The 15,030-nt window shown below is 47.6% G+C and overlaps 1 protein-coding gene and 1 pseudogene across 1 annotated transcript; both read right to left on the reverse strand.

Annotated features, from left to right (window-relative positions):
• Positions 1-65: 65 nt before the first annotated feature.
• LOC120718792 (eukaryotic translation initiation factor 4E type 2-like) lies at positions 66-8,529 on the reverse strand. The gene is made up of 7 exons (XM_040007502.1): positions 8,432-8,529; positions 7,756-7,837; positions 6,997-7,131; positions 6,709-6,813; positions 4,694-4,846; positions 3,526-3,662; positions 66-285 (listed from the first exon to the last, which is right to left on the reverse strand). The coding sequence occupies exons 1-7, from the start codon at positions 8,446-8,448 to the stop codon at positions 246-248; spliced, it is 669 nt and encodes a 222-aa protein (XP_039863436.1). The 5' UTR covers positions 8,449-8,529; the 3' UTR covers positions 66-245.
• Positions 8,530-10,633: 2,104 nt separating this feature from the next.
• LOC120718794 lies at positions 10,634-15,009 on the reverse strand (annotated as a pseudogene).
• Positions 15,010-15,030: the final 21 nt, after the last annotated feature.

Consider the following 15,030-nt stretch of genomic DNA (forward strand, 5'->3'; position numbering starts at 1 on the left):
GACAGGTCTTTATACTGTTCTGGGACCCGGAGGTGCCAGCTGGGATTAAAGAGTCACACTCAGAGTTTAAAGAAGACTCAGTTTTATTTACACCAGCACAAACTTCAGAGATACAAACTAACACCGTCAGTCCAGTTCAGTCAGTTTATTGGTCCATGTGGCCATCCTCTGGCCAATGAGAGAGCAGAGTAACACCACGGCAGTTCTTGATTGGTCAGAGGGCCATTCGGCTGACCCCGGTGACCTCAGACAGAGATCTTGGTGTTCCTGAAGCTCGAGTTGTCCCTGAAACAGAAGACAGAAGAGGTCTCACTGCTTTATCAGGATCGTTTCCCACAATGCATTTCACCAGTCAGCAGTGACAAGCACAGCTGTTAGTTTAAACACAGAATTAGTGTCATCTGGGCAATCGTTGCTCAAGAGTTCAGTTCGTCCTGTAATCGGAAGGTTGACGGTTTGTTGTGTCTTTCGGCAAGACACTTCACCCGTTGCCTACTGGTGGTGGTCAGAGGGCCCGGTGGCGCCAGTGTCCGGCAGCCTCGCCTCTGTCAGTGCGCCCCAGGGTGGCTGTGGCTACAATGTAGCTGCCATCACCAGTGTGTGAATGACTGCATGTAGTGTAAAGCGCTTTGGGGTCCTTAGGGACTACATAAAGCACTATACAAATACAACCATCTGCTGCAATCCTCCTTCTCTCTAAACACGCTTGAGTGTTTACACTGGGTTTACAGGGAGGACAGAGGGGTAACAGTGGGTTTACAGGGTGGACAGAGGGGTAACAGTGGGTTTACAGGGTGGACAGAGGGGTAACAGTGGGTTTACAGGGTGGACAGAGGGGTAACAGTGGGTTTACAGGGAGGACAGAGGGGTAACAGTGGGTTTACAGAGTGGACAGAGGGGTAACAGTGGGTTTACAGGGAGGACAGAGGGGTAACAGTGGGTTTACAGGGAGGACAGAGGGGTAACAGTGAGTTTACAGGGAGGACAGAGGGGTAACAGCGGGTTTACAGGGAGGACAGAGGGGTAACAGTGGGTTTACAGGGAGGACAGGGAGAACACGTACATTTGATCTCAACTTTGACCTAAAGAAAACAAATGTCCTGATTTCCTTTCATTAGATGAAAAGTGGCTCCACCTCATGTCCCAAACATCAACAGAGGACAAACCCTGTTTAGAGGATCATGAACCCTTTAGACCTGCCATAGAACCAAGAAGGAGATATTTTTACATGCTGTGGAGCAGTTTTCGGGAGCATTTCAAGTTGCTATACATCAATACAACTGTTATAGCCCATATTTTAGCATTAAGTCCATAGTAACTACATAAATTGCAAAAAAGTGCAATAAACCAGCGGTCCCCAACCCCCGGGCCTCGGACCGGTGCCGGTCCGTGAGTCGTTTGGTACCGGGCCGCGAGAGTTGAGGCTCAGGTGTGAAATGTATAGTTTTCAGGGTTTTTATCGGTTTTCAGCGTTATTTTGTTATCGTTTTGATCGTTAACTCTGTTTTCCTGGTCTTTTCACATCCATCTTCATCCGCTTTATCCGGGGCCAGGTCGCGGGGGGCAGCAGCCTAAGCAAAGAGGCCCAGACCTCCCTCTCCCCAGCCACCTCCTCCAGCTTATCCGGGGGAACACCAAGGCGTTCCCAGGCCAGCCGAGAGATATAATCTCTCCAGCGTGTCCTGGGTCTGCCCCGGGGCCTCCTCCCGGTGGGACATGCCTGGAACACCTCACCCAGGAGGCGCCCAGGGGGCATCCTTGTCAGATGCCCGAACCACCTCAGCTGGCTCCTTTCGATGTGGAGCAGCAGCGGCTCTACTCTGAGCCCCTCCCGGATGGCCGAACTTCTCACCCTATCTCTAAGGGAGAGGCCAGCCACCCTTCGGAGGAAGCTCATTTCTGCCGCTTGTATCCGCAATCTCGTTCTTTTGGTCACTACCCACAGCTCGTGACCATAGGTGAGGGTAGGGACGTAGATCGACCGGTAAATTGAGAGCTTCGCTTTTACACTCAGCTCCCTCTTCACCACGACGGACCGGTGCAGCGTCTGCATTACTGCAGCTGCAGCCCCAATCCGTCTGTCGATCTCCGGCTCCCTTCTCCCATCACTCGCGAACAAGACCCCGAGATACTTGAACTCCTCCACTTGGGGCAGGAACTCATCCCCGACCCTGAGTGGGCACTCCACCCTTTTCCGGCTGAGAACCATGACCTCAGATTTGGAGGTGCTGATCCTCATTCCCGCTGCTTCACACTCGGCTGCGAACCGTTCCAGTGCGAGCTGGAGGCCCTCACCCGATGAAGCCAACAGAACCACATCATCCGCAAAAATCAGAGATGAGATTCTGAGGCCACCAAAGCGAAAGCCCTCCACCACTTGGCTGCGCCTAGAAATCCTGTCCATAAAAATTATGAACAGAACCGGAGACAAAGGGCAGCCCTGGCGGAGCCCATCACCCACCGGGAACGAGTCCGACTTATTGCCGGCAATGCGAACCAAGCTCTTGCAACGGTTGTATAGGGATCGAATCTTTTCACATGTGTTATGAATAAATCTTATTTTTTTCGGTACTAGTTTTATTTTGTTGACACCTTAAAAGCCAGTCCGTGAAAATATTGTCGGGTATAAACCGGTCCGTGGCGCACAAACGGTTGGGGACCGCTGCAATAAAGTACAAAAAATTTGAAAATTGTTTTTGTTTTTTTAACATATATTTCTAGTTAGAGAAATTTAAGAGGCTTATCCCTCAAAACTTTAAATACAAAAAAGTTGCACAAACAGTTTCCCACCACAGGGAAGTTATTTTGTGTCTTCATAGATTTATTTTTGAGATACAGCAATTTTTATATACTGCAGAAAAAACTAAAACCAATCCTAGAATGCAAATTTGCAGAGAAAACAGCAGGTGCGTCAAAATAAACTATTTAAAGCAGCGCAATTTGAGTCCTAAGCATCCCAGCAACTATTCAGAAAAGCATGAAGTCAAACATGACTTTTAAAAGCATCGGTAAAGGCCTACAAGTAAAAAACTACATTTTCCGCGAAAATGACGTCACTTCCGGTTTCGGGCAGGTCATGCGGACATGCGATAGTTCGCGCTGACGTCTATTCTAACGTAGCAAGTGTTACAAACAGCTGATCGGATCGGCAAAGCATGTTTCTGGAATATTATGTTTTTGTTGCTGCAAGTGCTTTTTATGCAGTTTTTGCAAAGCTTTATGTGGAAGGAAACCGTGACCTAGGACAAGCTGATGGCATAAGATGTAAGTACAACTCCTCCGGTTTCATATGCAAAAAAATTATTGCGCTAGCTTACGCGGTTCAGGTTCTACCGGGATTTAAATATGGTTAGGCAAAACAGAGCGTGCCCGCTCCGACCGGCTTTAAAGGGTTAAGTACAGATGGTTTAGAGCTGAGACAGGTGACTTTGATCACCGTCAGGTTCATATGAATACACTCAAAGCATCAGCCAACCTGACAGCACAGTGTTAGCAGCAGTAACAGTGGTAGCACAGTGGTAGTACCTGAGGCTGTCGTTGTGGGTCTTGTACTCCATGATGGTGTTAGCTGGAAGGTTCAGGACTCGTCTCAAAGTGTCTCTGATTCTGGACGTCGTCGTCTGGTCGTTGGACGTCCTGTTCCAGATCGACAGGATGTCCTCCTGACAGACAGACGGGTTACAGACAGGTCAGAGGTCAGATGTTATCATAAACGTACCACAGGCCTTCAAGCTGGCAGTAGTTAAACCGTTACTTAAAAAGCTTGTTTAAACCCAGCTAATCTTAGCTAACTATAGGCCAACAGCTAGCAGATCATCTGCAGAGGCTCATTGAAGAGTTTCAGTCAGGTGTCAGAGCTCATCACAGAAACTGCTTTAGTGAAGGTTACAAATGATCTTCTTATGGCCTCTGACAGGAAATGGTGAATGGACTGGTTCTCCTATATCACTTTCCTACTCTGAGCACAGCGTGCCTGGTTCACCCATCCACACAAGTCCTTTTTCCTATCTAATATTTACACACACACACATACACTGATGGATGCATCAGAGCACAACTCGGGGAACCAGTTTGGATTTGGGAGACAGACTGTCTAATTTTAAGCTCAGGCTAAAGGAGCAGACTCCTGTCAGTGGAGGAGCAGCAGCTCTCCTCTGAGCTCACTTCCAGCGCTCATATATCGGACTCACTGATTTGGTCTGTGAACACAGCTCGACGACATTGCTGCCACAGTCTTCTATACAGGACACACTGAGGCCAAACAAGACCCCACCCGTCCAGCTGAACCCACGCTACCCACTGATCAGATCACATGATCCAGACTGGAAATACTTTTACTTTGAAAGATGTCGTGGGAGAGGTCCCTGAGCTCTGGAAGTGGAATTCAGCACTGAGCATGACGCTCAGTGTAGTTTCACATTCTTATTAAAAAGGGGCCCAGCACACCAGCACTGGGTAACCCTGGTAACCCTGTACGATGGAATCACAGACGTCCTCTCTCTGCTCGACTCCACAGACTTCCACAGTCATCACTAGCTGCACTTTAGTAACACAGTTCTATTGTGTTTTACTTGGACAGCACCGAATCCCAGTTTGAGCCCTGATCTCTCAGGTAGAGGTCTCCGCTCTGCCTCACTCCGACTCAGAGCAGCAGCCCTGCAGTAGCACAGTACTGCAGTGGTTGTGTGGTTACCTGGAAGCGTATGGAGACCACAGCCCCACAGATCTCCTCTCCCACCATGAACTGCTCGCCCAGCATGGCCAGGATGATGTTCTCCCAGAACCGACTCGCCAGACCCTTACGCAGCCGGATGATCCACTTCCCCCCACTGCGGTTAGACTCGTCCTGCACAGGTGAGACAGACAACAGGTGAGACAGGTAGGAGACACAGGGGGGAGTTTGAGTGCGTCTCTGTACCCGATTGGCTAGCTTGTTCATACATCCTGTCATGTGGTATGGTTTCTGCAGGTGACAGTCATGTGACCACACAGCTCTAACATCCCTGCAGGAACTTATCTGGGACAACTGGTATGAGCAGCACAGCAGGGGGGCGGTACAGGATTGCTGCAGTATCACAAGCTCCAGTATCAGTACTGCATTAGCGCATGAGTACATCTCCAGGATTACTCCTGCAGTACTCGAGTACACTGATGAGCAGGTAATACTTCCCTGTTAAAACAGCTTTTCTGTTAAGAATTCTTGGTGGAATTATTATGTATTATAATCATGAGCATCCAGAGAGATGAGTAGTGGTACAGCAATTAGTGAGCGAGTTGGCAAAGCCGGGTTGAGCAGGTACGTTTTGAAGCGTGCTTTAAAAGGAGTGCACGGAGTCAGAGGTACGAATGGTAGCAGGAAGACCATTCCAGAGGTTTGGTGCTGAAGAGGCAAAGGCACGATCACTCCTCGTCTTCAGACGAATACGACGTGAATCCCACAAAGTCATTTAACCAGGGTGAGGGGAGGATCTAAGATGCTTCATCTTTACGGGGGCCACCAGGGCCAAGGTGGTGGAGCATGTGGATGACATAGCATTCATGACTTCACCAGCCGAGGGGGGAGTGCAACAGTTGGGTTCACATCAGGATCAAGGCAGCGGAGTTTAGAAAGACAGCAGTGAAATTAGCCAGAGTCGATTACAGGTACGGGGCAACCATCTGTGTTACACCTACGTCGGCATCAAACGCAACCAGAAAAGGATCAGAGGCCGACACCGTCCTCAATGCTAACATCCAGGCTGCCAAAACAAACACGTTATTCAACGATAGCCACTGTGCTCAAACAGCCCACGGCCCTCAATAACACTCCAGCAGTACTTCATTAAAACCCTCTGAAGCGCTACCTTTCTGGAGGTTGAGGGGTTTGTGCGCTGCACAGATCCATGGGCTTGTGTCAGAGGGCTTTTGCCCCCTGGTAGGGCCTCCCGTGACAAATTGGACATGGGTTTAGGGACCAGACAGAGTTATTAAAAAACCTCCATGAGAAGATCACCCAGGAAACAGTTCCCCCTGCCTGGGGTTACCAGGGCCACGCCCTGGAGCCAGGCCCAGGATGTGGCTGGGCACAGCCAGGAAAAGAGACAGGGGCCCATCGCCGTACTACGGGCCATTTAATCCTTAAGCAACCATTGCAAGAACTTGGTCCGCAGAGCCGTCAGTAGGCAGGACTAGTTCCTGGTGGGACATGGTACTCTCACAGATTCTGTTCAGAATCTTTATGTACAGAATTTATAGGCGTAGCCAAGAATCTCATCTCTGGCTTTCGTGCAGATTGGTTCTGTTGGTTTCATCAGGTGGTGTCCTCCAGCTGGCACTGGAGCGGCTGCAGTGATGCTGCACCGGTCCATGGTGGTGAAGAGAGAGCTGAGCCTCCTGGGCAAGGTGCGCTTGTCGTGTTCTCCAGGAGGCGGCCAGCAGGAGGGAGGTCTGGTACGCTCAGGCTACTGCCCCGTGACCTGCCCCCAGTGAAGGAGGACGGATGGATACCCCTGATCTTCATCAGCACTTCACTAAGAATTCATTGATGCTTCCTTCATTAGTACTTTCTTGGTGTGGGTGTGGCCTCACACAGGCGTGTCTGGTTCGTGGTGATGTCACTGCAGCCCTGCATGTGTTGTGTGTCTATGATGATTTTATTGTTGTACTTTCATTTGAGCAGCACAAATCTGTCCTACACGAGTACTGCAGGAGTACTGGGTACTTAGTTACCTCCCACATGGGTTTGATGCCCTCCTTGAACAGGTGGAAGTCGCTGTGCCCGCTCAGGTCGCCTGGCCTCACCAGATGACTGTAAAACCTCCAGAACTGCTCCACCTGAACACATTATTGGTTATCAGAACGATCGATCGCACAGACTTACTGATCCGGTCAGACTGATCATGTGACTGAATCAGAGAGAGAAGAAATAAAAATCGTGTCAGACTGAAACTATCAGTAAAGCTGACGGGGTGTGGTCTCAGAGGAGGCGTGTCCTCACAGAAAGCTGTCCATACGTACCGAGGCCACGGTGCCGATCTGTCGTATGTTCTGCTCGTAGCTCAGAGAGCTGGCGGGACGACTCGGGGTCCTCCTGCTGTACCAGAAGGTGTAGTTATACTGCAGGGGGTGCTCACCTGCACCTGGACACACCGTCTGCAGGTTACAAAACACACACATCACTGCTGCTGACCAATCAGGTCCTCACAGTCTGAGGGTTTTAAGAGTGTCTAAACTCAAGGTGTGTGCCAAGTCAGGGCCCGCGTCCTTCAGAGGCCGCGTTTGAAGGCCGATTACGTCACAGTGGCGTGACGAAGACAGTCCTGAATCGAAGGCTGCTGCAAAATGCGTCGTCCTTTCCCTCAGATTTCAAGGATGCGTTATGATGTGGGTTGGCACATCATATCCCAGGATTCATAGCACAGCAGAGGATAAAGTGGGGCGGCCGCAGAGTAAACAAGTGCTGAGTTTTATGACTCTTATTTATGCGGCGACACAAAAGTTCCAACAGGAACATTAAACAACACTTTTAGCTGCCTGTCAGCAAAGTCACGTGACATTGTTTTTATGAAGCACTTATAATGTTCAAACAGTTTAATCCTACAGAGACGTGATGATTTCATGCATAATTACAGTCAGTCATATATCCACAAACACAACTGTTGTCTGTCCTCTAACGCCACGTGTCTCAGCGAGACTTCCACCTGGGATAACATCACGTGCCTACAGACACGAGCACGACGTGAACAGGTAACCAGGTAAAACAGAGGAACAGGTTACCTTGCGCCGGTTGTTGTTGTTGTTGTTTCCATCGGCATTGTCAACGTGACAATCTGTCTCCTGTGCGTTGTCATCTTGGGGTCTGAAAGACAAACAGGAAGTACTCAGCAGGTAATCCCAGGTGTCACCTGAGGGACGTGCCCATGGTTTATGGTGGACGAACAGCTAAAATGCTTGAGTCATCTTTACGTTTGCTTTTCCACTGATCTGTAGCCTGCATGTGTTATCACAGCAGGGCCGCTGTACATCGAACGACCAGCAGATGGCAGCAGTGAGCTGTTAAACGGGGCTTCGTGCGCCCGAAACCATTGGCTGGAAAGATTCGACACACCGCACCGTCACTACTCACAGGTGAAGTCGCCCCTTTATCTCACGTCCTTCCTAAACTCCATTTAAAAGACGGAGCCCTGCGCTGACGTCACACCTCCACAGGTCCTCTCACTTGTACACAACAGCGCACGCGACCGTCTCACGCTCCGAAACAAACGGACTGTTCAGGGAGGCTGTGTCAATAAAGTTTAGACCCCGACTGCCTGGATAAAAACGCTGTTGTTAACGGCTAACTCTTATTTCACGCAGTCTGTTTTAAATAAAGTTTGAATGAATCACACTGGATGCTAGCTCTACGTGCTCGCGCGTTATCTGCAGTTATTTCCGGGTCAAAGGTGAGCCTTACCGCTCCAACTGATCCATCTCTCCTCCGTGTCTCGTTCTGCTCCTTATCTCCGCTGTATCACCTGTACTTTTCTATTTTTAATCTATTGTCCCTACTCGGCTTCTACTCACCACACTGGACTGCGGTGACGGCCGTTCTGCCAATGCGCATGCTTACGGGCGGAACAGTGGACGAAAGGCGCGAAGGGACAAATTTAATAGCTGTCACTATCGCCCTTTCACAGAACAAAGGTTATAAAAGCGAACCAATTATGTCCATAAGTATGGAGGATCAACGCGGGATAATTGACTTCATTAAAAAATAATAATAAGTGATATATAAATAATATGGCGGACCCACAGTGCATAAACTACAAAATTATATTTATAAATATATGGAGACCAACACTGCCACATATCAATAAATTAAAAAAACGAAAACGAAAATACACTGCTCTGCATTAATGTATGCTTCTCAGTCACGTGATCTTTATTTATAAAGCACATTTAAAGGACATCAAGTGTCCGCCAAAGTGCTGAACAGAAGGATAGCATAATCAAATAAAAAGAATTAAAATAGATGAAAGATGAAAAAATAGAAACATTGTGACATCCCATATGTTTGTAAAAATATATGTGTACATGCAAATATGCACATACATATACAAGAGTGTACACATTCACACACAAGCACACATATGTGAACATAAAATACTGTATACGTTTGTACAAGTGCAAACCCAACACATGTCTTTAGATGGTTTGATACAGGGGTCCCCAATCCCAGTCCACGAGGCCGGTGTCCCTGCAGGTTTTAGATCTCACCCTGGGTCAACACACCTGAATCACATGATTAGTTCATTACCCAGGCCTCTGGAGACAAGACAGTTATTTATCTATTTAAATCAGCTGTGATGGATCAAGACACATCTAAAACCTGCAGGGACACCGGCCCTCGTGGACTGGGATTGGGGACCCCTAATTTAATAGGATTGTGTGGTCAACAGTGTCAAATGCTGTCTAAGGAGCTTGGAAAAAAAAGATGTCATATATCATGGATTGATTAATACCCAGAGTTATTTGCATTTATTTTCGTTGAAATACGGTGAAATATCTTATTATTTTAGTTTTATTTATTTCATTTTAAAAAAAGAGCAGTTAGGACTCAAAAGTCACAGCAGCACCTGCTGGACGTCAGAGGAACTGAACATGTCTCAGGTGAGTAAAGCACACACACACATACACACACACACACAGTACACCAGTTTAAACTTTTATTTTGAAACAACAATAATCCATAATAACACTGATCCATAAAGTGCTTTAACACCTGGGCATGGTGTTATAACATCAGGCTCCGCCCTTCAGGTGACCTGCTCTCCTATGTCAGAGGGTCAAGAAGAATCAATAACATCACAAAATCAATACATGAAGAAACCAATTAGTTAAAAATCATTAATACATCAGAAAACAATCAATACTGATCACATGGAAACAAAACACATCACATCTCCCCGTGTGTTATCAGTCACTATAGTAACCATCACAGTCGATGATGTCAGCAATGAATGATTAGCATGCAGCAGGGGGCGGGGCTTTGATCTCTCACCTGAACAGGAAAAAACCTTCACATAAAACTATTTGAATGTGGCCCCGCCCTAGGAACTGGCAGCCAATGAGATTAGAGGGACGGGGTTTTTCACTATGGTAACTAAACCTACCCACAGTTCCTTTATCCAGTGCAACAACTCAGCTATCTAATAGCTAACAGGCTAATGCTAACTATCTCAGCATGACTCATGAGCCAACAGCTAACAATGCTAAGTAGACTAGCTAAGGGCTAACGGCAGCAGCTGATTGGTTCAGATTGTCGAGTACTTTGATCCCTGATTAACGAGGATGATATGCTGATCGTAAAAATCTGTTTAAGTGGGGTTCAATTCAACAAAATACTCCAAAAGATACTTCCAATAAACTCTGAAGGTAACTTCAGTCTCTAGAACTGCATCATCACAATGACTCCGCCCACAGCTGGTCAGCTCTGCCTTCCTACTGGTTAGAACTCCTGATTGTCATAATCTAAATATTAATTGGTAATTGGAAGTTTTATTGCTCTCACAGTGACCCACAGTGTTCACTTTGGCTGGTTTCAATAAAGTTATGTCACTCAAAAATAACATTTTATAAAGTTACAGCTGCTTGTCAATAAAATTTCACTCAATAAAGTTTGACTGTTTTTGAAAAAGTACAGCAGCTAACAAGCTAACAGTAGCACCGATTGGAAGACTTTTGTGACGTCACCTTCATCATCAGCATCGTCATTTTTTCCCAGCCTGCCTTTGGCATCATCAAAACCCCTCTGACCTTTGACCCTGAGATTCATATTTCTATGACAACCGTCCAAAAGACACAAGGACAAAAAACCTCTAAAGAAAATCTATGACATCAGATGACGAGTCTGTCATCATCATCATCATCATTAGTATCATAATCATCACAGTAGTGCAGTAAACAACACACAACCAGTGTGGGTGTGGGTGGGTGTGTGTCAGTGCTCATTGGGCATGTGTCTTATGGTGTGAAAGATCCAGTCCATCTTCGTGCTCCAGCCGCCGTGGTGAGCGTCGTTCATCTGCTTGGTGAAGTACTCCAGTGCCTCCTGCTGGCTCTTCTCTGAATGACAGACAAATGGGTTAGAGACAGACTGGTTAAAGAAAAGACTTACAGGTCGTGTCCAAATTCATGGGCTGCATCCTCCTGAGGACGCATTTGTAGACCGATTACGTCACAGCGACGCGCCGAAGGCTGTCCAAATTCGTATGACTCCTCCGAATGCAGCCGACAAGTGTGGCCTCCTTTTACCCGAATTTGAAGGATGGGTCAGGTGTGTCCTTCGTCGGCCCACCATATCCCAGAAATCATAGCGCGGCCCAGCCAAACTCCAGTTTCCGGCAATGGCGGCAGCTACTAAGTTTTAAAATTACTGGTATTAATCTAAGGAGCTTGGAAAGAAAAGCGTCTGGACTTGTTTTAAGTTGCTTGAAGATGTTTCACCTCTCATTTGAGAAGCTTCTCAGTTCTAGGGTCAAATGGTGGGGAGTCCCAGATTTAAACCTAGTGGGAGTTTCCCCCCAAAGAGGGACAAAGGACCCCCCAAAAAATAAACTTTTAACATATTTTCAGGCGAGAATGTGGGCGTGTAAACTTCTAATATCTGCTCAGTTTATCAAGATATCGCATATTTGCAAAAGTGCTTCAACGTTTTTGGAGACGTCTGCTACCCACCAGCTTGATAGCTAGCTGAGAGCTCGAGGGTTACTGAAGCCGCCGAGAACGACACAACTCCCGGCACATCATTTTCAGATCACCGCGGACTTTCACTACTCAGGTTAAATGTAATATAAGAGTCATTTAGACAACCTAAAAATGTTATTGTTGGGCTTTTTCAGTGTTTTATTTGTTTGTGAGTAAATCGGTTTGGCTGAGATTAAAGTTATTAGATTAGATTAGATAAAATAAAACTTTATTAATACCCCGGGTGGTTTTCACACAGCTGAATAAACGTCAAACAGAAAACTGATTAAACAGAAGTGTGAGATGGTCGAGAATTTACGCCGAGTTTATTAAACTCCACCAAGACAGCGGTGATGCTAATCTGAAGGCTAGACCGTTCAATTCCACAGCCGTTTACTTCCGGCCTACCCGACCTTCTGAGGACCCGGCCCACGTAGACCGCGAAGGCCGGGTCCTCAGGAGGATCCAACCCATGAATTGGGATATGACCTTAGACAGGCCGGTCTATGACAGATGGGTTACAGACAGTTCCAAGTACTGAACTGTCCCTGTGATGGACAGGAGATGGTTGCTTAGAACAGGTACTCTGCTGCCACCATGGATTGGTGGAGTTCTAGACATCTACAGCATCATAATACCACCTGTCTCCTGCCCGTCCGTCACTCCAGTCTTACCCAGGGCCAGGGTTTTCCTCAGGTAGGCAATGTCATCAAAGCTCTGCAGTTCAGGCATCCCGCAACCCAGCATGAGGGAAAAGAGATTGATGAAGAGGCTGGCGTGCTGACGGATGGCGAGGTATGCTTTGTAGCACATCTCCTGGAACCTAAACAGGTAGACGAGAGTGAGGCGGGCTCAGAGGGAGACAGGAGGAGGTGCAAAGAGGAGGGACAGGGCACCTCTCGAACTCCTTGGTCTTGGTGGATTCCTGGATGCCTTTACTAATGACGATGAGGAAGTCCTGAGTAAGGACAAAGGGTACACGCTCCCTCTTGTAGCCAAATTTCTTCTTCGTGATCCAGGAAGTGACCAAAGTCAATGTGGAACAGCTGGAGGAGGCAGACAAAGAGTTAGGCGGCTGCAGTCCCAGGAAGAGCTGTCAGGGCGTGGGGTCAGAGGCCACCTGTCCATTCTCTTTCACCATAATGTTGGAGTTGTGGCGGTCTCCGATTCCCAGGATGAACGTGGCAACGCAGTAACCAGCACATGAGCGCGTGAACAGGTCGATGGCCCGATCGTACCTGTGGGACAGACAGGAAGTGAGCAGAGGGCAGACAGGTGTTCATGCAAACAGGTGTGCAGAGGGGTGTGCTCACGCTTCGCCGCGGTTCTTGTCTTTGATCCAGTGATGCAGCGTGTTGGAGTTGAACTGCAGCGCCCCCTTCAGGCCTCCCTTGCACTGAATCTGCATGATGGTGAAGCTGTTCTTCACAACCTCAATCAGACCCACGCAGTCACCGATGGAGAGGCATCCATAGGGCAACATGCTAATACACAAACACACGCTCCGTTAGCCAGGTGTCGGTGTGATGTCACAGCTAATGTCACTGGCTCTCACCGCAGGTCCAGACCCTGGTTCTGCCAGATGTTCTCCATGATTTTAATAATCTGCAACGTTAGCATATCCTGACGCAGGTCTGTAACAGAACACACTACGTTACCCACAGTGCCCTGGCACAGCTGTAAACAGCAGTAATACAGTTAGCGCCAAAACTCGTTACCATCTCCGTTCTTGAAGATGATCTCGTTGTTGGTGAAGAGAAGCTCGGACATGATGTCAGGGTTTTCCCAGTTCAGCCACAGGGGGCGCTTTGCCGAGGACATGATCCTGCACTCCTCCAGCCTAAAAGCACACGACACTTTTTAAACATTGTTTTACTTTGTTGTTTTTCAAGCCTGAAAACACGCTGATGCAGTCAGGAAGCTCTTTAAAGAATAAAACACTTAAAGTCGGTCAATATGCAGATGAATCACGTTTATATTTAGAAAACCCCACATTTCAGTACCAAGAGCTATAAATATCCACACTGATCTTAGTCATAGTCACACACACTAAAAGATCTGGTCATGCAATGATCGGTCAGGTAGGAAGTCATGCAGTTATTTAACCAGTTATGCCTACCTGAGATTTCCCAGCTGGTGAACTGGATTCAGTGGAGAGACGAATCCCTGCAGAGCTTCCATGTAATCTGGACGAGACATGTGCTCAACCAGAAACTTCATCTGAGTCTGACAACCAATCGCAGTACAGAAACACACGTCACCGTCAGCCAATCACAAGTCAGATTTAAGTTGCTTTGTTTGTTTTCATACTTTCTGAGTCTCGTCCTTCTTCTCCTGCTTCAGTGTGTCGGTCAGATTCACCAGTTTATCCATGGCCTCTACCTGCACGCACACACGCACATACAGGTGTGTTAGTAGCTCAGTTATATAAACGACCAGGTGAGAGAAGCTTCGTTAATCACTGACACTGCTGTTTCACTCTGCTGCTCTGTGTTATTTTCACGCTCTATTCTGTGTTTAACCACCTAATATTTTTCCAGCATGATACTTCCTGTGAGTATGTGTCCATGCTTCTGATTGGTCTTCCAAGGCTTCTGGTTCCTGTGAACTATCTCACAGGTAGACTGATAAATCCTGGGCTGAGAGACACTTTTGTTGTGTGGTGATGGTCTTAGGTTAAGAAAAACTAGATAAGGAGCTCATGTTGAACTGGACTCAGAAGACCAGGTGTGTCAGGGCTCACCTGTCTGTTCAGGTGCTTCAGGTACATCCCGCAGGCTCTGCAGAAAGCTTCCAGCAGCAGACCGAAGCGTCGGGAAACCGTCTTGTTGTGCATCTCTGACCTGTGAGAACACTTCCTGTTAGATTAAAAATGGCCAAACAGACGTGTTAGATCCCTCAGGTAAACACCAGGACATTTGCACTCACTTCAGGTGCCAGAAGAAGAAGTGCCCTATCCTCTGATTGGTCAGAGCTTTCTTTATCAGGAAACGGGCCAAAGGATTGTCCAGGTACATCTCATACTTCAACACCTTCAGAAAAGACCATGAGACAAAAGACGAAAGATAAGTGTATGTATGTGACAGTACACAGACAGGTGAGGAGTCCAGGTGTGTCTGCAGTGTGCTGCAGAGGACTGTGTGAGGCACACAGCAGCAGGTGTGCAGACCCTTTACCATTTACCATTACCACACGCACCTGTACAAGTTGCAACAGGTACTGCGACAGCTTGTCATCCGTCAGGCCCTGCACGAGGCAGCGCAGCGCAAACTCTCGGACCATCGGGTCGGGAAAGTTACAGTCCAACAACTCAGAGCCGACTCGGCA

The sequence above is a fragment of the Simochromis diagramma genome, unplaced genomic scaffold (genome assembly GCF_900408965.1).
Source record: "Simochromis diagramma unplaced genomic scaffold, fSimDia1.1 OVJJ01000674.1, whole genome shotgun sequence".
Lineage (NCBI taxonomy): Eukaryota > Metazoa > Chordata > Actinopteri > Cichliformes > Cichlidae > Simochromis > Simochromis diagramma.